We start from the raw sequence: 25,442 nt of genomic DNA on the forward strand, positions 1-25,442 counted from the left end.
CCCTCCACAAAGTGGGTTTACTCCTTCCACAAAAAGCATCTCCTCCAGGCCCATGGACTCGAAAGTCTGTCAGGTGTGGACACTCAAGTGCCTTGGTTCCTAGTGAGGAGTTGCCATCTGAGGGCCTTCTAGCCTGGCCACCCAGTGGGACCTCTGCTTCCCCTGAGAACAGACCTCGGTTTAATTGAATGGTGAAACTGTGCTGTGTGTTTTTGTATGTCTCCTTGGTGTAATTATGTAGAACTGCATACTTGTTTATGTGCCTGTTTTTATTTACCATGTTTATGTTTTTATGTATACGTATTTTCTGTTTGATTTGTGAATGTATGTGTTTTCTGCATATGGCTATGTTGCGTGCGTGTGTGTGTGTGTATCTGTGTGTGTATTTTGTGGGTTGGTGTGAATGAGTGCTGGTTGTGTGTGTGTTATTTGACCATGTCACCAGCTGCTCTGTTTGTCAAGTAAATGTGTTATAATTTATTTATTTATTTGACAGAAAGAGAGCAGCTTATCTTAAGGACTGCAGGAGGCAAGAAAAGAAAAGAAAAAAAAGCCAGCCCCGTGTTGCTCTATTTTAAAAACTGCTCTGCGTTGTTATGGCAGCTAATTTTCCTTAAATGATTTAAGGAAACGGATCTGTCTAAAAGAGCTGCAGCCAAGTTGTTATAGCAACACAGGCAGCAGCTGAGGAGGGCCTTTCTCCTCTAGTAAACGGGGGAAAATCACCTCGGAGTGTAGAAACCTCTCAAAATAGCAACTTTGGGTTCTGAGGGACTCAGGAGGTAAAGAAAAGGGCTGGTGGAAACCCGTTCACCTCCCCAGACACACCCTGGGGGGTTCTTCTTAGCAACAGCCTTTTCACTTGAGTTGGGATCTCATCATTCTTCACCTGGACTATGGCAATAAGCACCTACCTGGTCTCCCTTCTTCCCACGTAGTCTCACCTCCTTTGACCCAGTCTCCACACTGCAGCCTTAGTAATTTTCTAAAGCATGCATTGTTTATTCGTCTGTGAATTCATCATTCAACAGAATATTCTCTACAGTGCCAGGTTCTGTGCTAGGTCCTGGGAGTACAGAAAGGTACTGAATGAAATGAATAGGGCATGTTTTTGAACAGCACGCCAGGGAACACTAGCCTTTATTCCAGAAGTAATGCAGGCCCACTGAAAGAATTTAAAACAGGGAAGACAGACCCAGGTGGATTTAAATTTTAGAATGACTCCAAGATTTCTAGATTGAAGAATCGAGTGGCTGGAAATGTTTTTCATTGATCTCTCTTTCCCTTGCTCCAGCGTCTTTGAGGACTCTCCACTGACTACTATGATTTTCAAGACTGAGAGAGGATATATGCCGGAATATTCCTAACAAGTGGCACTTTGTTTCATTGCTTTGATTTTTTTTTTAGTCGTGGTATTTAATTCAATTAAAAATCAATTTAAAAGAGGGCCTGAGACCTTGATTTTAGTAAGAAGAGAGCATTGGGCCATAGGAAGAAGCCAAATGCCTTGGGGCAGTGTTCAAACCCATCCATGGGCTTCCTCAGCCTGCACCTCACATGCCCTCTCACAGCTACCTGTTATAAATCCTGCACACCAAGCCCAGAAGCTGAGGTCTTCCACCCCCATTCCATTGCTCAGCTTTTCCTGGAATGCCCTCTCCCCTTTCCCTATAACTTCCCTTCTCTCCAAAGCTCAGCCACCTGATGAAGTATTACCAATCTCCAAAGGGCCAGTACAAATGCAGATTTCTCAAAAAAGCTTCCTTGGATCACCCACCCCCCACCCCCACATGGATTAATCTCTTTCAGCCCCATGTTTCCAAAGCACTGTGTTTACTTAATTATAGCACACCTTCCTGACTGCCTGGAATTAAAATTTCATAAGGGTCTGGCCTTCTCATCAGATTGTAAGCTTCTCCTGACCTGGGACTCTGCCCTATTAATCTCTGTAACCCCAGAGATAGCTCAAGAGTCTTGCAAATGGAAACATTGAAAAATGTGTGCTGCAGTCAATTAACTGAGGATTTTGAAGCAAACATTACTTTGTTATTTAGCTTCATCAAACACTGGGTGCCCTGACAAGTACATAGTTAGATGCTAGTGGAGTTGCAGATGGATGGTCCTAGGAAGCCCATTCACATATGGGCTTAGCTTTCTAAGATCACTAACTGGATACAGCTGTGAGAGGAGGGCGCTGTCTATGGCCTTGTGGGTGAGTGACTCTGGTTGTGTGGCCGATTGTGTGATGTGAAGTCACTGTCATACTGTGTGGTGTGTGTGCTAGGAGAAAGCCAAACTCCCGTGGATAGGGGGTAAGCTCTCGCCTGAAAGGTAATATCATTTCCAGTGCTAATTAGATCTCAGATCTAAAATCAGAATTGGAAGGAGAGGCCTGGATTACAGCAGAGTTAGAACTGGCTCCCTGGTCTTTACCACCACTAAAGATATCAAAATGTCTCAGCGCAGCTCCCAAATAAGATATGGTTAGATGGTGAGGACAGGTTAGGGACTGGGAAGACAAGGGATCTGGGATCTGAGTGAGCCCTTGATGGCCATAGAGAGCTAATTTCAATGGGGGGACGGGGGATAAAATGGGGTAGATACTGAGTCCAGGGCTGAAGCAAGTATGTGAAGATGATCAGAATCCTCTCTCATAGGAATGGGAGTGGGTGATGCCATCTCAGGTTCTATCCCTGGGAGTGTTGGACAATCTCAGCAGGTTGCAGGGAAACCTCTGTCACCAGATCAGAGCCTTCATTAAAGGAGGGCACAGTGATGGTGGCAGTGGGATCAGGGGATATTCTGAGGGAGAGAGAAGATTGGGGAGGGGTCTGTGGTTCAATTCTTCCTTTTATCAGGAAAGTCTTCTAAAACCAAGTCACAGAAGCTCTCGGTTCGCTTCATCATTTGCTCAGCCTCTGGTGTCCAGTCTCTGCTGGACACCAGAGACCCTGAGATGAGTTAACCAGACCCTTTCCCTGGGGGACAATCAATCACAACTGGCAAACAGGTGCCAGGCCACAATGTCCACAGGGAGCTATCATGGGAGTGGAGCATGAAACACTTTATATCTCAGGTCCAGGGCAGTCCTCCTGTTTAAACACTTTGTTTTCAAGATCATCATTTAATATCCAATGTCCCCAAGAGGGGTAAGATTTTAGTGAGCACAGGGCTAGGAAAGCAGCCTTTGAAGTCAATGTCATCACTAATACAAGGACAGTAGGCTCCTGCTGCCAGGTTAGAAGCACACAGAAGGGCTCATTCCAGAAGCCTTCCAGTGCAGGCCAGACATATCACTTCAGGTCTACTGTACACTGAGCACCTCTAAAGATGAATGCATCACTTGGCCCTTACTAACTGTTCCTCCTGGGTTCCCATCTCAGGCAAAGTGCCACACTACTTGGCTACCCAAGTGAAAACCACAGGGATCATGCAAGACTCCTTCCCCTCCCATCAGCCACAGTCACCATGTCCCTTAGGTCTGGCTCCTTATTACCGCTAGACTCCTCTTGTTCCTTTTCAACTCCACAGCAGCAAGCTGTAATGGTCTCACAGTCTCTAGTTTGGCACCATCCAAATCTATTTTTCTAACAGGCACCAGAGGGGTCTCTCTGAAATGCAAACCTAATTTGTCAATTCCCTGCTTAAAGTCCTCAGTGGCTGCCTATTCCCATGAAAATAAAGTCTAGATTGCTCCCTGTGTCGTAACTACCTCTTCTGTCTGCCCCTGGTACCAGCCACACTGAATGACTTCCAGTCTCCTGAGTAAGCCACCCACCCTCTCAGGGCAGGTGCACATGCTATTTCCTCTGCCTGGAAAGTCCTCCCTGACCTGAGCATCCCTCATGTATCAGCTCAGGTGTTGCCTCCTGGGTTGGGCTCCCACAACCCCTGTGCTTCACTCTATAAATGCATCTAGAATAACTGTCTGTAAATGTCTGTCTCCACCAGGCTGCGAACTCCTCGGCACCCAGCACAGGGCCTGAAGGAATGACAGTTGATGTTGGAGGGTCTCGCTGATTCTCTGCTTGTTGATTCTGTGGGCAGAAGGCAATCTAGACAGGAGGAGTGAGGCTGTGCATTTAGAAACAAGCTCAGAAGTTGTCCTGGCAGTTCAGATAGTTCAGGGTTGAGTGACTATGTATGTGATACTGAAGTTCAGGAGCAGAAATGCACTTAAAGCTGTTAAGGCAGATGCCTCAGGGCACTGCAGTGTTTGCAACTGGGCACAAAGATGTCTGAAGTCAAATGTGAATTTAAATCAGATCCAGGTAATGGTTGTTGAGGGTCTGCTACACACCAGCACTGTGCTAGGTGTTTTTGCATTATTATTATTATTATTATTATTATTGTTTTTTGAGACGGAGTCTTGATCTGTCACTCAGGCTGGAGTACAGTGGCACGATGTTGCACTGCAACCTCTGTCCCCCAGGTTTAGGCAATTCTCCTGCCTTAGCCCCCCGAATAGCTGGGATTACAGGCATGTGCCACCACACCTGGCTAATTTTTTTGTGTGTTTTTAGTAAAGACTGGGTTTTGCCATGTTGGTCAGGCTGGTCTTGAACTCCTGACCTCAGGTGATCCGCCTGCCTTGGCTTCCCAAAGTGCTGGGATTATAGGCGTGAGCCACCGCGTGTGGCCTCACATCATTTTTAACTAGAGAGAGTGTATAATTTATCATCCAAATCAGAACAGTTTTGAGAGTGAAAAGAGGACGTTGTTAAAAGATACTCCAGGACAACAGGTGTAAACCAGAACTGCCCCAGGAAAGCCAAGACTTATGACCATTCTACCTAGAAGTCATACTTTGTGCTTTTGTTCTTGGTAGCCCCTGACACATCTTATAAATATATATTTATCAGTATTTACTTGTTTAAAGTCTATTTCCCCACTGTATTGCAAGAGTCGGGGTTTTTCTTTTTCACTACTAGAACCTCAGTGCACATAGAAAACCCATATATAAATAAATATTTGTGTAAAGAAGAAAGGAAAAAGTGGAGTAAAAGATTGAGTGAGGAAAGAGAGAGTGGGGAAGAGAGGAAGGAACCAAGGGAGCTGGGATCCTCTTCCAGGCCAGCTTGACTCCTATATTAGTGCTCCACGCCCTTGCTTGAGGCATAAATGAGTAGCCTTTCAGTAAGAAAATGGCTTATACAACTAACTCAGCGCCCAAGATGTACTTACTAAGATCTAACCAGCTGATGATCAATGTATTCATGACGCAAATCATTTCCTAACATCTCTGTAATTCACTCCGGCTGGATCTGTGTTCTGCAGCATGAACAAGCGCCCAGTTGTTTGTGAGTAAATCAATAATTAATGACAGCAATGGCATGCTGAAGCCTTTTCCTCTGTAGCAACCCTAACCTACTTCCCTTGTGTTCCTCCCCCAGGCTGCTCCCAAACTCCCATTTCTCTCTTTGGGGATTTATCTAAAATACCACTTTGTTCAATGGTTTCCACTCTGTCCAATGTCATTTTTATGTTTTTTTGGGTTTGTTTTTCACTGTGCCTCGCCATCCTACCTGGGAATAATTGTTTTGCATCTATAAGCCATATTGCATTTGGCATAATAGGGTTTTCTGTGTTCAATCCAATTTAACTCAACATGCAGTTATTGAATATCTATTATCAGCCAAATCAGGAAAAAAAATGTAGGAGCTTGTTCTCCTTGAGAAGGAAGTATTGCGATTCTATCAGGGAAACTGCAGTCAACACAGAAGCCTGGGAGAGCAGAATTCTGCAGACTACAGATACTTCCTGAGAAAATCAGAAGCAGCTTCTCTCTGCAAGGAAAGCTGATCAGGATGACATTGAGAGGTCAGGGGCAAGTTCGTGTCTGTAAGAACTAGAAGACAGTGGGGTTTCAAAGCTTAGAGAAAGGCAGCAAACCATAATCATTCTATCTCTGCATATGGATTTGGTGAGCACAGTTCACACCTTCTTTTATAGACAAAGAAGGATGAGCTGGGGAAGGAGGCAAATATCCTAGAGTTATGGTTATGCAAGCCGTGACACAAAAGGTATACTGTGAAAGGACCTAGGAAAGCAAAATTCACATAGGAGGACCAAGATAACAGTTGAGTTTCATAGCCAAGAAAATTACATTGCACCTCAGGACTGACTTTTTCATTAATCCCTGCTCTAATATATGCATTTGTTTTTAAGCACAAATGCTTAATCTGATCAATACCTGTGTTGCTCTTTAATTCAGGAAATTTTCACTGGGATCCTCAATGAGGGTAAGCAGAATGGGTTACATTGGTGCATCTCTGAAGTACCCCAACTGTGTGACCTTTGTTGTCTTAGCAATCACCATCTCTCACCTGACAGCAGTCATGGGCCATAAAAATCAGTCACTGAAGTTGGAAGGGACTCAAATGGAATTTCACTAGAATGTCTTCCAACAGTTGAGTCTCCTCTGTGCATCCTTTTGGACTAAAAGTTGAACACTTTTAGTAAAGCAAAGCTCACAGCTCACACACACACACTCCATTCTCAAGCAGCTATAGTCATTAAAAAGTTCTATTTCTCTACCTCTTCCCATATCCCCAACCTGAAAAAAAGGTCTGTCCCACCCATTCTGCGATAGTTCTTTAAGACAGAATACTGTAGTTTGCTTCATTTCTCTAAGCTATGAAACTCCGCTGTCTTCTCCTATTTTTTACAAACAAGAACTTGCCCCAGGGAGCAAACTTGGTGTGGACACCCATTGCTCTATCTGCCTATGTCCCCTTCTTTCTTCTGAAATGGTAGGCCCTCTTTTCTGAAAACAGGTACCAACCCACCCTCCAACTCCAACCATGTGGTTCCAGAGAGGCTGCCTTGTCCTTGCATATTCTTTCTCCTGAGCCAGAACTGACTTGCCCAGAAGTGGGCACGTCCTCCCAACTAGGTCAATCACAATCCTTTTGGAACTGGAACTGGAAAATGAGCATAAGTTACTGTAGTGTTGAGAACCTTTGGATGTGACACTCACCAGTCATGTTCCCAATGTGTAGAAGAAGAGAGTTTACAGTCTTCGATTACATGACATGCCCTTGGTATTCTTCTAATACATTCTCTACTTTGCTTATACTAATTCAAGTTGTATTTCTTTAGCTTGTAACCAAAGATCCTTGACAAATATGGATACACTCCAATATATTTCCTTTAACCCACCAGGCCTCCACAACTGAATCCACTATTTGTAAGAGGTTGCAGGAAAAGAGATTGGGAGAAGGTCCTTGTGTCTGTTGGACTCAGAGAAGAGCAGGCCTAGTGCCTCCCTGGTTTTAGCTATGTATTCCTAATTTGCAACTTCTAGTGGACTTTCCCAATACAACGCTTCCCTTTCCCAGATCAAGCCATAGATCAGCAGCTGTGGAGGGCATTCAGTTACTTACTGGGTCATTGTACATCTGGACGATGAGTTGTTTCACTCCATGCAGGGTAGGGTGGACCCATGGAGAGGGATCCAGCCAGTGACGATTCAGATCAAACCCCATCAAAGAACACCTAGGCAGTACCCAAAGTAAGAGTCAATATAGACAGGACAAGCTGAGCTTCTCACTTGTCAAAATATGCTTAGGAGTAGGAGCAGTGATTATGTCACTTACCTAGCATTTATCATTTTCTAGAGACAGTTCTAAGTACTTTATATGAGTTAATCCATTCAGTGCCATCAACAACCCTGTGAGGTCACTACTATTGCAATTCCCACTTTACAGAGGAAGAAACTGAGTCACAGAGAGATTCCAAAGTATTTCTGTCTTTGTAGCCTCATGTCAGCATCCACAGACACATGACCCATAGACACATATGCACATCTCCACACTGCAGCTGAGAAAAATGCTCAGGCCAAAACTACTGGTGTTCCCATTATGCCTCTTTGCTCACACCTATAGCTAATCCATTGTCTCTACCTTCAAAATACACCATAACCCAACACCTTTTTACCACTTCCTCTGGTATCACCTTAAGTGTGGGCCAAGGCCCAGAGAATTGTAATCATATTTTACCTGGTCTTCTTGTCTTCTTCTTGTCTCCTCCCACCTCACCTCCCATGACAGTGTACAGCAGAAGACTGGAGATTTCCAGAAATTTTAGACTTGGACTTGGATTCAAGTTGTCCAGTTACATAGGGTTATGTTCTTTCCATTCCTTTGCTGAGCCTGAGAGCCAGTTGCATGTGTGGATTTGAGGAGACCAGGGCATAAGCCTTCTCTTTTCAAATGTCTCTTTCCTCAATGCCCCTGGAGGGACTGGAGAACCCCATTTCTTATCACTATGCTACTTTTGTCTCAGTGAGAACCAGAGGAGAATAATGTGGAAACTTCCAGGAACATCCTTTTGCTCCACATTCAGATTTTCACTAGCGTCTTGCCTAGCCTCTCTGGCAAGTCCATCCCTCGTGAGTGTGGGATAATGCCCCCAGGGTATGCAGAGGAGATATCACTGAGTTCAGGTCCCCTGCTCTGCTGATGGTGTACTATGTGACCCTGGGCAAGTCCCTTGTTCTCTCAAGGCCTAAATTTCTCCCAGCTACAAGTAGAGAAGGAGCTTCCACAAATGGACCACAAGCTTTTCAAGAACCTCTTTCATCATGGACTGCACTCTTCCTACCCTACATCCTCAGTGGAGAGGAGCGCACAAAGAAATGTTCTGTGTGTTCCAGGATTTCCATAAGAGCAGTGATGCCTAGATATCAACCATTCTCTGTGCTTTAAACAGAGGGGATCACTGATGCTCACCTTCTAGGCCAGCAAGTTACCTCCTGACCTTGAACTTGCAAAGGGGTCCCGTTTTCATTTGCCATTACAACATGAGCATTTTTCTTTGTTAGTAAACTCCTTGTAACTAGCATTGTAATAGTGTTATAATATGACATATTATCCCATTATATGAACCCCCATAATTCATTTAGCCATTTCCCCACTGTGGCATATTTATTTTGTTTTCAATGCTGCACTATTTTCAAAATGCACTGATGAATACTCTAATCCCTAAAGTTTTCTCCACATTTCAGAATTTTTTTCTTAGAACAGTTTCCAGAAGTCGAATTGCTTGGTAAGAGGATTGACTGACTATAAAATCACTATTACAAATGAAAAATGGTCCTCAACATAGAAAGCAAAAAAGAGAAAAAGTAACATCGCCTTCCTGTCACTCAAATATAACTCCTGTTAGCCTTTGATGTAGTTCCTGCCATCTTTTCTTTCTGAGCTTATAGTGGTAAGTGCAGCAGTAGTTAACATTTAAGAAGTGCTTACTATGTGACTTTACACGAATTATCTCATTTCATTTTCGCTTTTATCTCATACAAGCCCTGTATTACCCTTTTACAGAGGAGAAAACAAAGGCTTAGAAAATGTAAGTAACTTTCTCTAAGGTCACTGAGCTACTATGTAATGGAGTTAGAATTTGAGCTCAGGTTAACCTGATTCTCAGAGTCCAAAATCTTACCAATTGCTCTCCTTACTCTGCTCTCCCCGGACTACACTAGATTGTCTTTCAGAAAGGAAACATTCATTGCTGTGACTAGTGCCTTGATCTACAGACATATCCATGCAGTTCTTAAATATTCTTATCTGAAGTATTGCTACTCATGAAAGTGATTAAGGACAGACAGAGAGAGCCTCACAGCCACACTCATCTGAAACCTGCTCAGGGTAATTTGGCCAGCATATGGAGGAGCAGGCTTCAAACCCAGGACTGTCCAGCTTTAATGTCTATGCTCTTCCACGGAACAAACAGTTTAAGCAAGCTGTCTGCTTTTGAGAAAGTATGAGTAAATTAAGGAGGAGAGACTGGTTTAGGGAACAAGGATGAGGCAAGAGTTAAATATAGCAATTCATCACGGTTTTGTTAAGAACCTTCTACACACCAAGCTCCATGGTAGTGTTGCTGGGATAGAGTGATTGATAAGAGATGTTCTCTAACCTCAAGAAATGTATAATCCAGCAGGAGGAAGAAGATAAGCTTATAGGTTTATATCAATTTATAATGCAGGATAATATTGTGAGTATTAAATGAGCTAATGCACAGGTTTTGGTACATAATAGTAACTCAAAAATGCTGTATTGTTGTTTTTATTGTACTGTATTATTATTTTATGCTACGTCCTATGTGAATGGCTTGGACTAATAGTTTCACAGTCCATAGGATGCTGGAATGGGCAGCAGTGGTCAGGGATGACCTCTTCTCTTCCTTGAGTCTGGAATTAGGCAGATCTGAGTTCAAATCCATGCTCTGTTCCCTCCCAAGTGTAGGAGGCATTTGTCCATGTTCTTTGGGGAATGCTCAGCATCTAACACTGTTACTAGATGGGGGGTTGGGTGGGGTGAGTTTGCTCCTCATCATTACAAGATGAGGCCGTGATTGTGCCCTATCTCCCTGCATGGAAGCCAGCCAGATTCTACCTCTTTGTTCCCCGGCAGCCATGGTAGCAATAGGAAATCCGGGCTCAGGCACCAGCCACTCCTGCCCAGGACGTAAACTTGGGACTGGGTGATGTGAGGCAGCAGGGAGTGCTGTGCAGCAGTGCTACTGTGGAACAGAGGCAGAGTATTCTGACTCTTCAGAGCTGCTCAGTTAATTGCTCTGGTTTTCAAGTCTGGCTACCAGTTTTTACGTGATTCTGTAAGTCCCTTCGTATAAATTCCCTTTTTGCTTAAGTGGCTAGAGTCAGTCCTTGTTAACTTTAGCTGAAGGCATCCCTAATCAGATAGCCCTATGAAATAATTCATAGAAAATTCTGGCAGGCCCCTATATTGTCCACTTCCCAATGGCTGCTCAACAAACAGAGGGAATCATTGGTCTGGCTGCTGTGCTCACAGAGCTTTTCCAGCCCTCACTGAGCATCTAAATATTTAGAAAGGTATATTACCCTTGCCAACAGGACGTAATCATAAAACAACTGTATCCTTAGACGTGCTTACTTATGTGCCTCTCCTCTGCCCCCAAATAGGAATGTCCTCAGCACTGTCTTGGGCAGGTCACCAGCTTGCTCTAGGACACCTCTATGACCTAAAACTCACTACCTTTCCAGTTAGCTTATCTCATTCTTGAATCTTCCATTAGAAAATTCTTTTTTCCTTTTTAGCTGAATGTGTCTCCCAGTCACTTCCTCCATCCTTCTCAGTTTTGCCCCATGGAGTTGCACAGAACAACAGGGTTATACTGTGGGGACCAGCGGCTTTGGGACTTACAGTTATGTTTAAGTTCTGGCTGTGTTCCTCACCAGCTGTGTGATCTTTTTTAAATTTCTTTTTTTGAAATGCACCTCTAGGCTTCTGTTTTATCATAGGTATAAAGAGGATAAGCACTCTGACTTTCTGGATTGCATACATGAACATACATGTCTGTAAGTGGACCAGCAGAATTATCAGAAAAACATAAACATTGAACAAATGATAGCCAGTGATGACAGTGAAGTGGTGATAATGGTAGCACTGCTGCAATTGTCTAAACTTAAATATCAGCTCCTCCAGGAAGTAGAGGAGGACGTTCACTCCCTGCACATGAGGGGTAGGTGCTTTTCCTCTGCTCCCATAGCATCTGTTGCTCCCCCAGCAAAGTGGCTACAGCACAAGATGTGGCAATTATTGAGTCCGCTTCTCCATTGGACCATGAATTCCTCAAGAGCTAGGACGCTATCTTATTCATGTTGGTATTCCTGTGCCTGACAAAGAGCCTGGATCATGGCAGACATCAAAGAAGTAGTTGTTGAACAAACATTTCATTCTTCCTAAGCATTTTCCTGTCTCATATGATATAGTTCTCACAACCATTCAGTCACATGATAAACCTCAATTTTCTATTGGGAGTGTTGAGGGCCAGAAAAGGTAAGCCATTCTTTTGAGGCTACATAACATGTACTCTAAAGGGCCCAGACTGGAACTCAGGTGTCCTATCCCTGGACCTCATAATCTCCCCACTTGGCTATGCTGCTTCCAGGAAACCTCTTTGATTCAAAAAAGAACTTCAAAACTGAAGGAAAAGTGTTAGAGGTCAGAGATCCTGAAAGGTTAACTCCTAGATCCAGCCTGCCAATAAAAATAGAATGTAACTGGTGATTCAAAGGCATCTTCAATCCTCAGGGAATCTAGAGCTTTTTAGAAGCTAAAGCATTTGTGATATTCTTCAGTGAGTAGTACCTGCATGGGCACCTTTTGAGCTGATTTTAAACGAATGCTTCTAATGACACTCAATCTATCCATAGGTTAAGTATTTACTGAACAAAACATCTTAGTAAAGATGCAGGATCCCTGGTTAGGAGCCTGGGGTACAGGTTCTACCTCCAATGTCTATGTCATCTTGGAAAAGTCACCTCCCCTCCCTAGGCTCTATGCACTTATTTGTAAAATGAAATGCTATACTTTACTCACAGAGATCTCTTTCAGCTCTCTCAGTATATGATTCTAAAGCATCAATAACTGGGCTTTTTACTCCCAGAGTAAGGGACTTTGGAGGAAGCATATATTTCCAATTAAGTTAAAATTCAAAGAAAACAAAATATTCTAAGAAAAGTGTTGATAGAATTTTAAAATGAAACACCAACTAATCAAGGATGATCAATATCTTAACATTAATTGCAAGCATTGCTCAACATTTGAGATGTGTGGGACACAAATGGGAGTTTGCCAAGAGTCAGGGCATGAGAGAGCATTCCAGGCAAAGAGTATAGCATGTGCAAAGTTAGGGAAGCAAGAATGGTCAGCAATTATGCATATTTTTAACAGGCTGCTAGTATGTTCTGCTTGTGTCCCTAATTGACTATACGCACAAGAGGCCAAGGCTGGTACACGCTCTTTCTCTTTACTGGTTTCAGGACCAAAAAGCAGCTGCCTAAAGACAGAGGAATGCATAAGATGGCCTCCAGATGCCAAGCTCTCACTCCTATGATTGCCAGTTTAGAGTCACTGAATGCAAAATCCTGGGTCCCTGCCCTGTGTCTCTGTCTCCTTGGTGCTCTTGTATTCTGTTATTTGTTTTTAAGATGCAATTTTTGCATGAGCTCAAAATCAAGACCTACGTTCTGACAAGAATGGGGCTATTTATGGTACCAGTGCGAAATAATCTTTCACATTAGGACCATTCTAGAAAATGCAAATACATGGAGGCCAAATTTACATATGACTGCATAATATATAATGTCTTTATTTTGAGTTGGAGATACTCTTAAGTATCTTTTCTTTCTTCCTCTAATCTGTGAATTCCATGAGGGCAGGGATAATGTCTGAGTTATCTTTCCCACCCCCACTCCAACACTGTCTACTATAAACCCAGGTGCAGAGAAGATTCAATACATTTATTGGATGAATGAATGAGTGAACAGATTAACAAAAGCATGGATGAACACCTTGCAGGTTTGCAAACATGGGTTAGATAGTTACTTTCAGATATATTTTGAAAAGTAAGCACCTACTAAATACTAGACTCATCCACAATAATCAAATGAGATAGGTATTATTATTATTATTATTATTATTATTATTATATATATATTTTTTGAGACAGAGTCTCGCGCTGTGTCACCCAGGCTGGAGTGCAGTGGCGCGATCTCGGCTCACTGCAAGCTCCGCCTCCCAGGTTCACGCCATTCTCCTGCCTCAGCCTCCGAGTAGCTGGGACTACAGGCGCCCGCCACCACGCCCGGCTAGTTTTTTGTATTTTTAGTAGAGACGGGGTTTCACCGTGTTAGCCAGGATGGTCTCGATCTCCTGACCTCGTGATCCACCCGCCTCGGCCTCCCAAAGTGCTGGGATTACAGGCTTGAGCCACCGCGCCCGGCCGAGATAGGTATTATTAATCCACATTTGATAAATAAGGAAATAAAATCCAAGAAAGATTTGATCTTGAGAGGGTCACTTGACAACTAGTAAGATATAGACCTGGAATTTGAACCCAGGTCTTGTTGATGACAGGATGGTTCACAGTCACCTTTGAGGTCCCCCAGCCATCTATGAGTCTGTGTGATTTATAAAAGAGACACTAAGCTACTCATGTGTCTGATCTTCTTATCCTGTTCTCTTTCTCATTTGCCCAATGGCAGAGATATAATGGTTCCAGAGAATGTTATTCAAATGGCAAATAAATAGCTCCATCTCATGAAGGACATCATGCCTTATCCCTGTTCGCAGTATGGCAGCTAGAATGAGAGCAATGATTTCAATTCCCCTCCTTATGATTTCCTTTTCATCTCCTCTGAAGAAAGGTAGAGAAAAAGGCAGCTTGGCGGCTCCTGATCAATCTTGCCCTGAGCACGGCGAGGCTGCTCTAAGGAGCAGTGGCATTGACAAGCAGAGATGTATGAGGTACGCCTGCAATTGTCCCCCAAACACAGCAGTTTTTCAGCATTACCAATGAGCTGGATTGGATTAGGTATATTTGCACCAAAAGCAAAATAAATATTGCTTTATTTAATGCCACTAAAAGGTTGAGATTCAATTGCCCCTGGCCTGAGGCACCTTCCAGCTCTATTGATTGGCCCGTGTCAGAATGCCAGAGAATCTGTCATCAACAGCCCCTGAAAAATGCTTAGCATGTGGGTTGGGCTCTGCTGTTGTGTAGATGGAGGATGGCAGGCAGTGCCCTTTGTCCCAAACACAAGGGATAATCATAACACATCCACTTTCCATCACCACCACCAAGATATTTAAAGCATTCTCCTCACATCCCTTCTTAGATCATCATGATGAGGAGATGTCTGTGACCAGGACTGTGAATACTGAGAGGAGGGTGGATAAGAACATAGGCTTCAAAGGCAGAAGGCTTGGGTTTGAGTCCCAGTTCTGCCATCTAGTAGTTTTGTGACCTAGGACAAATTCATCTGTTTGCTTAAAGACCTGAAAGTGCCGAGAGGGCAGCAACTGACTCTATTTCATTTGTCACTGGGTCTTCAGTGCTAGCACAGTGTCTCGTACACAGCTGACTCTCAGTTGAACTGTATAAATAGAGGCTCAGAAGTGGTGATTTGACCATGGTCCAGCAAGGACAAGTGACAGAGGCAGAGCTTGAATCCAGTCTGCCCAACTCTAAAGCCTATGTTCTTAGCCACCATTATACTTTGTCTTTGCAGTCCTAGGAGTCAGGTAAGAGCCTAATAGAGGGACTATCCCTCATGTGCAGTGAAAGGTAGATGCAACATCTATAGTTTTTAAATGGTAAATCTAAGTTTCAAATGAGAGACTAACATAAAATGTACCTTTATGCAAACTGACGAAAGGTGCTGCCCCCTACCACCCAGGGTAATAAGTTGCAATCAGGTGCTGTTTCTGGGTGGGTAAAGTACAGAATAATGCCACTTGGTTTGGCCAGACTTTGGATTGAGAGCAGAGTCATAGCCCATAGGCCCCATTGACCCCTTGACCACTGAACATTTGTACAGTGCACAAACTGCACATCCATATGGAGCAGCCTTGGATGTGTCCAAGGTTTATAGCAAAGCCAAGATGAGCACTTAGTTTTTCTTCTTCCAAGGTTCATTCAGCAAGGTCTTTACCCTATAATGGTGGCCTTTTTGGCAAGGTGGCATGATTGGGGTCAGGGGTGTTCAGATCACATCTGGAAAAGGGATTATCTCCAACCCTAAGAAATTCTTCCTAGTGGGTAAGGAGAGACTTTAGAGTGCCTTCTCCCTTCCCATACAGAGCATATACTCCAGGGATTCATCTTGTCTCCTGCTTGACAGCAACAAACACTGGGTTCAGGTGGATTTCCAGCATTGCAACTTAAATCTAATTCTTAGAGTCAGTGACCAACTGGAAGGACCTGAGATTTCATAAAACCCAATCCCCACATTTCAAAGACGGGGAATCTGAGGCCAAGAGGGCAGAAAGGGTCTGCCAAGGTCACACGGCTATTCAGGGGTAGAATGGGAAGTCCATTCCAGAACCAAAGGATTATTTTTCTCTCTATAAGAACAATGATAAGGAGTTTACTCCTTTTTGAAAGGTCTGAGGGAGGACATTTTCTGAAGGAATACACTGGCCCTTGAGGCTAAAAATTCACCATTTCAGTTTCTTAAGTGAAAAAGGACAGAGGAAACAAAAAAGGGGGCATAAAAGTCTTTTATGTCTTCACAAGACCTGGGTGCTAGCAAGGCTCTCACCTACCTGCACCACGCCTGAGAATTGCTCTGAGTCAAGTGTGGGCTCTGGAGCCACACGGCCTGGATAAAACCCTGGCTTGGCCAACACATTTTATCTTTGTGGCTGAACCTCTCTGTGCCTTAGCTCTAACTAAAAGTGGGAATTTTGTCTACCTTAGAGGGTTGTTTTGAGGGCTAAATGAAATCATATAGGTAAAATGCCCAGGACACCATCTAGATTGAGATAAGTGCTACACATGTTAACTGTTCTTGTGGTTTGCTCTTGGTATGATGTTCAGGATCCTTCACAATCTGGTCCCCAGTTATTCCTACACTTCTTACACTATGATGTCAATCTGTACCCCATGCAAGGGTAGCACATGATAGGGCCTGTGAGCCAATAACAAAAAGGTGCCCCCTCTGTGGGTTGATGCATTTCCACCAAGTCTCAAGGCTTGTCAAGCCTGTGCTGCACTCCACCCTCCACCTGCCCTCTTAGCTGGCTCCTTTGTGTGGTGCCCAGACTTTACCCTATGTAGGATGCAGCCTGGACCACATGCAACAACCACACCAGAGTACCTGGCATTCCTCATGGATCTCCACTCACTCACTCAGGGCTCAAGCAGCAAGACTCAAAGGGCTCTGGGTCAAATCTCTGGGTGTCATTCCTGGAACTCCTACTATTAAAGGCAGTACTTGGGCAAATGACTTAACCTCTCTTTGAGTGTCAGTTTCCTTATCTGCAATATGAGGGTAATACAAGACTTATCTTGTAGGTTCATGAGGTTGTCGGGAGGAACTCCCCATTGTTTTCAATGCCAATGGTAACTTTCAGTCCTCAGGAATGAAAAGAATGGGTCTTCTTCTCCATTCCCTTGTTTTCTCTTCCCAAGGAAGGAGATGGAACTTATCTGAATGGTCAGCTCCAGAAAAGAAGCAGAGCTGGTTTGGGCCTAGCCCCTCCTAGCATGTGTTTTTGGGATCTGGAATTCTGAAGGGTCTATTCTGGTCTTCTCTCTGCCACATGGTGTGCTTTCTAGGAAGCTTCTTGCCTCCTTTTCTCCTTGTGTCTGACGGGAAAGTTGAATTTTGAAGTGAAGTAAAGGAGGCAAGTTTGGCCACAGATATAGACGATGCCTTCCAGGTCCTGCTTTTATCAATAATACAGCTAATATTTTGACTCCTATTTTTTTGATCCCTGTATCTCTTTCTAAATTGTAGGAATAGGATAAAAGTAGGAGCAGGAGTATGATTAATTATCACTCCAAATCTCTAGTGGAAGTACTACATATAAAACACTTAGAATAGTGTCTGGCAGCTATATGCTTTCAATTAATATTTTGTATTATTATATTACTGTGTTGTTATTTATTATAATTATTCCTTTGGTTTGGAGCATGCTGCCATTCTCTTCCCCTGGCCAACTCCCACTCACCCTTCAAGATTCATCTCACACAGCCCTTCCTTCAGACATTTTCTCTGACTTGCCCTATCCCAACCCTTTGCCTGGGTTAAGAGGTGCCTCCTCAGTGACTTCACAACCTGGGAATCCCTGGGCTTCCCTCCATCAGCACAGTTATCTCTTCTCTGGACTGTGAACTCCTTAAGGGCAGCACAGGGGCCAAGCCCACCTCATATTCCCCAGTGTATGGTACAAAGTATGTGCTTGGGGATGGGTTGGTGGGTTGGAAGGGCAGGAGAGGGAAAAAAGAAGACAGGGAAGAAACAGTTAAAAGGCTTCTCAAGTGGAAGCAGAGTGCCAGCAAAAGCACAGATGTGAACAAGAGCAGGCTGGTTTAAGACAATGGAAAGAGCCCAGGAAGGCAAGAGGAACAGATGGGAGTGGATGCAGGAAGGGGCAAGGTGGACAGTGGGAGAGGAAGCTGAAAAGAAAGTTTGAGGCCATTGTGCGGGCACTGAATACCAGGCTAAAGAGCTCTGGTTCTTTCTGAGGGTCAATGGGGAGCCGCCGAAGGATTTCTACATAAAGAACTGGCACTATTCAAGGAGTGGTTTAGGAACTAGGACCAGAAATGATGAAGTTCTTGATTCTATCAGATTGTTTTGCTCCTTCAGACTCCCTAGCCACTAATTTTGGGTTACTGTCTCCTCAGAGGCCTGTCTTCACTGTAGAATCAATTATTAAGATCAACTTGCTATCAACTCTAACTTTGAACTGCTATTCAGCTGCTTGCAGGGACAGAGATGAGGAGCTGCCTCCACAGACATCTAGCCATCTGGCCTTTTCCGTGGAACCTGGCTGGGAAGCTCATTTGAATAATTGGTTTTGGCGGTGTGCACTTGTGGGTTAGACACCTGATTACACTGCCAGCCCCAGTGTCCTTTCAGCCTCCACAGAAACATCACTCAGGTTACATAAAGCAGGAGAGAGTCTCTGGGAGGTAAGGGTCTGTCTGGCCCCTGCTGTCACTCTGGCTTTATCTGAACTAACTGTGTGGCTCACTCACTGTGTGACCTTGAGCAAGTTACTTAGCCTCTCTGTGGCTTGGTTTCCTTTTTGCTTCAAGAAGGAGAGTGATTCCTGCCCTGCCTACACCACAGGCTTCTTGTAAGGATCTAAGGGAAGATGGGGGAGTTGTAGCTTAGCAGAAAAGCAAGTGGAAAAATTTAAAGATTTAGGCTGAGGAGAGCTCAATGTCAGACAGCAATGTGTGCATGTGGGCTGTATCAGAAGAAGAGTGGTCCCCAGAATGAGGCTTCTGATGACCCCGTTCTATTCCTTCTCCATGAATTAATTAGTTCTATGAACTTGAAGGGGGTACCTAATCTACCTGTGTCTCAGTTTCCTCATCTGTAAAATGAGAATAATGATGCATTTGTTCTAAGGATTAAATGAAACAACAAATGCAAAATGCCTAAAATAGTGCCAGGTTCGGAAAGCTCAATAGATGTTAGCTGTCATCATCACTATTATCATTATAATGATGTTCTTCAGTCCTTGACACCCTGCCTCAAAGACAGACAATGACAAACATCTGGAACACGTTCAGAGGACAGCAGGAAGGACAGAGAGGGGAATGGATTTCAGATTACGTATGAAAAGTTGGAAGGCTTTGGGGATGTTTGGCCTGGAGCAGTAGTAGGATTGAGTGGGGAGTGGGGAAGGGTGGGAACACATGATCTTCAAATGGCTGAAGGCTACCATGTGAAAGATGGGCTGGCCTTGAATAATCCTTCAGAGGGCAGAGGCAGAACTTACATGCTGGCAGCTTCAGCCTGAAAACAAAGTGCTCTCTAACAGTCAGAGGTGGCATCAGCACGGCATGATGCCTTGGAAGGGAGGGAACAGTCTGTGCCTAGAGGTGGGCAAGCAGAGGGGGCATGGCCTGGATAGGGCACTGGGCTTAATGTTTCTCATGATGCTGTGATAAGGCACCCAGCAGGGAAATGTGACTGGGGCACGGACGGAGGCGCAGAGTGAGGAGGGGCTGGCAGATCTCTCAACAGGGCAATACTTGCTGTGGATCTTTGTTTTCTGTTTCTATGTTGATGAAAAAAAGAGGCAGTTTTTATGCTATTACAGAACAAATAGAACATTGATATGTATTTATATTTTATATGGCTGATTTTAGGTTCTGTTCTAATTTTGGATAGTTTGAAATGTTTCTTCCTCTAGATTTTGAGGTGGAAGAGGTAGGTAGACCAGTTATAATGTGTGTGTGTGTGTGTGTGTGTGTGTGTGTGCCGTGTGTGCTGGAAATACCTTCCCTGGTGGTTTACCCTCTGCTATGGTTAATGATGTTTTGTTCTGTAAATCTCTATCTCCCTTTTATGTCTGGTGAACTCATATATCATCCATCCATCAAAAACCCTCCTTCATCACTATCAGTCAGAAGGAAGTACTCTCTGCTTCAAGATACAGTGTATCAAGAGGTTAAAACTGGAGCAGCCTAGGCTCAGCAACTAGGGCAAGTTCCGTGGTACTTATGTGCTTCAACCTCCCCCTCTACTTGAAGTAGGAGCATCACACTACCTCCATCATAGGGCTGCTGTGAGTATTAAATGAAACGATACACATAATGTGCAGTGAGGAGCCACTTACATATTAGCTCCTCTTGTATCTCTCAGCATCTACTGCATCACACCCATATTTCTAGTGGAAACGCTGGGCTTCTTATTGGCAAGAACTGCCTCTGATTTCCTTCTGCTTCCCCAAGGCCCAGCACAGGGCCTGACACCCAGCAGGCCCTCAACAAACCTTAGTTAAATTGGATTTACTGCACTGGAGCATCCTTTGCTACATAAGGATTGCCAAGGCCAAGATCCATAATGATGGAGAGAGTCTGCAGATCGTACAGCCTCCATTTCCACCATGGGGTCTGCAGTTCTGTGCTATAATGCAGAATCATTTCTGTACCACCCATAGAGGCCTGTTCCTCCCCACCCCACCTCCACACTCCCAAGAAATACTGAGATTTTCCGAAGATGAGAAATTTCACAGCATCCTGCTATCTTTTGGGTAACTGCGTATTTTATGATGACTAATAGGCAATTACTATGGTAATATTGCAATTCAGCATGTGTGAGGTTTGGGAAATGAGAAATTATGGGTAACTACTTTGGACTCATTTCTATGGTAACAAAAAGTAATTGTCATTAAATACCAGTTATTCTGAGGCTGTACCTGGTAATTATAGATTTTTATGCCCAGAAACATAAATAAAACCAATAAATTTATTCAAAGGTCTATGACTGTTTACTTATACGTGGCTCTATGGAATACACAATGACAAGCACCTAATTAAGAAATGCAAACCCAACACAGGGTTTCATACTGTTGTAAGGAGATGGAAAGTCTGTTTTTCAAATGCAGGCAACCTGTGCATTACCCATGGTCAGAAAGCGCAGCGGGGTATAGGTGGGGGTGGGGGCTCTCTCCTCTGCAAAAGGAGTGACGAGGAAGTAGCTGGAAGAGAGAGTGTGCAAATGCTGCAGTATGTATTGTGGGCATGCTTTCTGTAAGACATTAAGAATTACCAACCAATTCTATACTGGTTCAGCCCATCATCCCCCAACTCCAGTTGCCTTCCAAGTAGGAGTCGCTTGCAGCTTCTTGGCTCTGTAACACCCGAAGTTACAATATTCATCCCTCAAGACTCCTAGGTCCCAGATCCTTCCAGAGCTCTCTGAAAATATTCCCATTGTAATGTCAGTAACCATGCCACTGTTTTTTATAACACGGTGGTAAAATACACATAACATAAAACTTAACATCGTAACCATTTTTAAGTGTAGGGTTCAATGGCATTAAATACATTCATAATGTGCTACCATCACCACCATCCATCTCCAAAATTCTTTTTAACTTGTAAAATTGAAACCCTATGCCCATTAAATAGTAACTCTCCATTCTCTCCATCCTCCCAGCCCCTGGTAACCACCATTCTGCTTTCTGTCTGTATGAATTTGACCACTTGAAGAATGTCATATAAGTGGAATCATACAGTCTTTGTCTTTGGATGAGTGGCTTATTACATTAGCATAATGTCCTCAAGTTTCATTCATGCTGTAGCCATCCCATTCTTGATAGAGCCTCTCCTCCTGCTTCTACTAAATGATGGAAGGTGCCTTTCATCCCACTTCCCTCTTCCTAGAGAGTAGGAGGGAAACAGGCCAGGGGAGAGAAGTGTCTTGTCCAAGGACAAATAAGAACGCTCAGGAGAGTAGTGAAAATTAGAGCCTCAGTTCTCCACTTCTGCCTATAGCTTATAGAGCAAAGGCAATGTGTGGGAGTGTGGAGAGTCCCTGGATGCACCCTATGACCTTGAACATGGCTCTTCACCTTCTCAGCCTGTTTCCCCATGGCTTAAATGGATACAGTAAAAACTGGCTTTCCTTTCTTGGTTGCTGTTGTATGACGAAATATGGTTTTGTAAGTGCCTTTAAAAGTATCACGCTCCGTGCAATAACTAAGCATGGCTGAGAATCCAGTTTGTTAAATTATAACAGTAGCTCATCAGGTTAAAGCATAGCAGTATTCCTGTCACAACAACATACAGTTAAAACAACTGGGCCAGGAGGCCATGCAGATGAAGGTAAAGGGTTGGGGGCTGACTGCATCTGGCCCTAGTTACTCTACATGGGGCACTGTAGCTTTGTGCCATCACACAATCACTAAACACTATTGTTTAGTTCATTTGTTCATTCTGGAAACATATACGTGAACTTCAGGTCAGTGACTAGAAAAATAAAATATATTTCAAGAGCCCATTTGCCAGGTACTGGGGATACAGAGAACAAGGTAAACAAAGTCCTGACTTCATGGAGTTTACAGTCTAAGGTGAAGACAATCATTAAACAAATAGTCACATAAATAAACACATAATTACAAATTAGAGCAAGAGCCATAAAGGGAGAGTATAGGGTGCTATGAAAGAGTGTAATGGGAGACCCACTGTATATTGCAAGCCCTGGAAAAGCCTTTCTGTGAAGTGGTGTTAAACCTAAGACCTGAAATGAAAAGAAGGCCAATGTAATTGGAGTGCAGTAAGTAAGACAGAGTGTGTAGTTGCTCTGTGCTTTTACTGTATAAGGTAACTGTTATCCATTGTTATATCATCCAACATAATTGTTAAAGATAGGTACCATAGCGTATACTATAGTTGCTCTATATTGTTGCTATAAACTTTAGTATAGGCTCCATATACTCTTACTGTAAACCATAGTCTGGTATCATATACAGTAGTCTAGTTAGAAAATGGTGCTGTTCTTTAACATAAAGAGCTTGATCTACCACGGTATAGTGGCCATCCATTGCTGTTAAATTCTAGAGTGTACCTTCTCTAGTTCACTATAAATGCCGTAGAATAGGTACTTGTATTATTAAATCTAAACTTAGCTGATGAAATCTGGGAAATCTCCCTGACCAGCCTTCCTAGATTGGATTATATGCTTCTTTAATGTGGAGGAGTGAGGAGGATAAAGAGAAGGAGGAATAAATGTTTATTTTTAACTTACAGTGTGCTTAGCACTGTGCTTTAGATGCATTATCTCACAAAAGCCTCATAACTCTATAGCATCTCCATTTACAGATGAGAAAAATGAAGCTTAATGAGGCCATGTAATTTACCCAGGGTCATACAGCAGGTAGGTGGCAGAGCAGAATTTAAATCTGACCTGACACCCAAGTCCATTTTCTCAACCACTGACCTTTACTCCTTCCAAGCTCCTGCCTTCCCATCTCACACTGCAGGGAACTGGCCTGTTGAACCATCTCTCCATCCAGCAGAGTGAGGTGCCTCAGGGCAGGCCTGTCTTTGGTTCTCTTCCCAGGGTCTGGCAGGCCTGGTGCTGGCTACAGGGGGAGTGTGGGACTGCAGAGAGGAGCAGGGCTAGGTCAGGCACACCTGCATCCCTGCCCGCTCCTCACAGGCCACAGACCTCAGGGGGATGACTTAACTTCTCTGAGGCTTGAGAGTCTGCACCTCCAGAGGGAGATGTTGAGAGAATGAAAGCAAATGAGCATGAGAGAGAGGCAAAGACCTGGCCACCTGTCTTCCAACATGTTTCCAGGAATTTGATCAGTTCCTGGGAAGTCTGGCTCTCTTTACTGCACTAGAATTCTGAGAACCAACCAACCAACCTTCCTTCCTTCCTTCCTTCCTTCCTTCTTCCCCCTCTCCCTCCCTTCTTTGCCTCCTTCCCTCTCTCCCTCCCCACTCGCCACCTTTTCTCCTGTACTCAAGCTAGATTGAGTAGATTGTCATTATTTGAATTTAGAAAAACTTTAACAAAGTTCCTCCATCACAGAATTATGAGGATTAAATGAGATTAGTGTGTGAGTGCTTCACAGGCCATTGGATTGGCAAGCAGAATTCTTGGAGTGGCATTTCCCAAAATGTGTTTCAGAAACCCTAACACTGGTTACAGGGAGGATGTGGACCTCTCTCACTTATCTTTGGGAAACACTGAGTACTACTTCCCCTCTTAGATTCCCTATGTTTATAAGCATATTCAAAATTCTGAAAAGTCATATTATAAAAGAACACATTTAACTTTGCTTAACTCTGTGTTTCCTAAACTTATCTGAACTCTGAATTTTTCCCTCCATAATGCCTTGGCAAGTCTTGCCAAACCATAGAAGTATTGCTCTAGAGAGTAGTGTGGCTGGTCTAGGGGACCTCTAAGGCACCTTGAAGTTCTCAATTATGAGTCTTTATTTTTTTTTAAATATTTTCTCTAAAGCTTTAAGTAGTGAATTCTTATGATTAATCGGCTCTTTGTTGTACAGTTTTAGCAATAGCATTAATGTTTGTGGTTAGAGTTGCTCTCCAACTCTCATAATGAGAATCACATATTCTCACTAGGAGAATGTTGGGGGTTGAAGCTTCAGTGTGAAACCATTTCTGAGGGGTGGAAATATTTTATCATGGAGTCCCCAAATCACAAAATCTGGGGCTTGAACACATGTAGAAGGCATCTAGCCCTCATCACCATCTCAGTGTCCATCTAAAGCCCTGAGAGGGGAGGCATTTTGGCCAAGGTCACTGACCTCCTTCAAGCTAGTCCTTCCTGAGACAGCAGATGATGACATAAGTAAATGTGTGGAGAGAAGTATTGACCTCTCTCTGACCACTGCTCTTGTAATTAAACAGAAACATTAACATAAATCAAATGGTCTTTCTACCACTATTATCGCTAACAGTACACTCTGTCCATGGAAGGTGGAAAAGCATCGCTCTCAGGCCTGCAACAAGCCACAAAACTTGCGAATGCTAATGAACCATCACTTCAGCCAATTAAGAGTGGAAGCAAAACTGTCTTTAATGAAGGCTTCAGGCATCTCATGGGCTCTCTCTAATTCACACCCAGGAGTACCCCTCTGGACCCAGTTGCCATGCTCTTGGAAAGCAGTAAACCAACTCTGTGTAAAACAAGCCTGACTGGCTGTCAGGAGATCTGGTTCTGGTCTGAGTTAGGCCACGGACTGAGTAGGTACTGTTTCATCTCTGGGACTCAGTTTCTTCATCAGTAAAGTCATCCTTCTCACTCTCTCATATTCATCAAACACTTTTTAGGCATCTACTATGTGCTGATCCCTGCTGCTAGGCATGAGGGACACAAGGGCCATTAAGGTTCAGTCTCCGCCCTCCAGTAGCTTTAAGGACAGTGGAGGACATGCAGTGGAACAAGAGTTGTTCGATAACCAGGCCTGCTTGCTACAGTGGCTCATGCCTGCAATCCTAGCTACTTGGAAGGCTGCAGTGGGAGGGTCACTTGAATCCAGGAGGTCGAGGCTGCAGTGAGCCATGATTGCACAACTGCACTCCAACTTGGGCGATGGAGCACAACCCTGTCTCAAACAAATAAACAAATACACAAACAAATAAATAACCAGGCCTGTGAGAAC

General features: G+C 43.7%; 1 protein-coding gene across 8 annotated transcripts in view; it reads right to left on the reverse strand.

Moving 5' to 3' along the window:
* AGBL4 (ATP/GTP binding protein like 4) overlaps positions 1–25,442 on the reverse strand; it is a 1,449,848-nt gene that overhangs the window by 107,188 nt on the left and 1,317,218 nt on the right. For all 8 annotated transcript variants that reach the window (XM_017955920.3, XM_017956149.3, XM_017956028.3 and 5 more), the window contains one exon: positions 7,386–7,497. In XM_017955920.3, coding sequence (XP_017811409.1) covers positions 7,386–7,497 — 112 coding nt within the window. The remainder of the gene's footprint in view (positions 1–7,385; positions 7,498–25,442) is intronic.

Source organism: Papio anubis, chromosome 1 (genome assembly GCF_008728515.1).
Source record: "Papio anubis isolate 15944 chromosome 1, Panubis1.0, whole genome shotgun sequence".
NCBI lineage: Eukaryota > Metazoa > Chordata > Mammalia > Primates > Cercopithecidae > Papio > Papio anubis.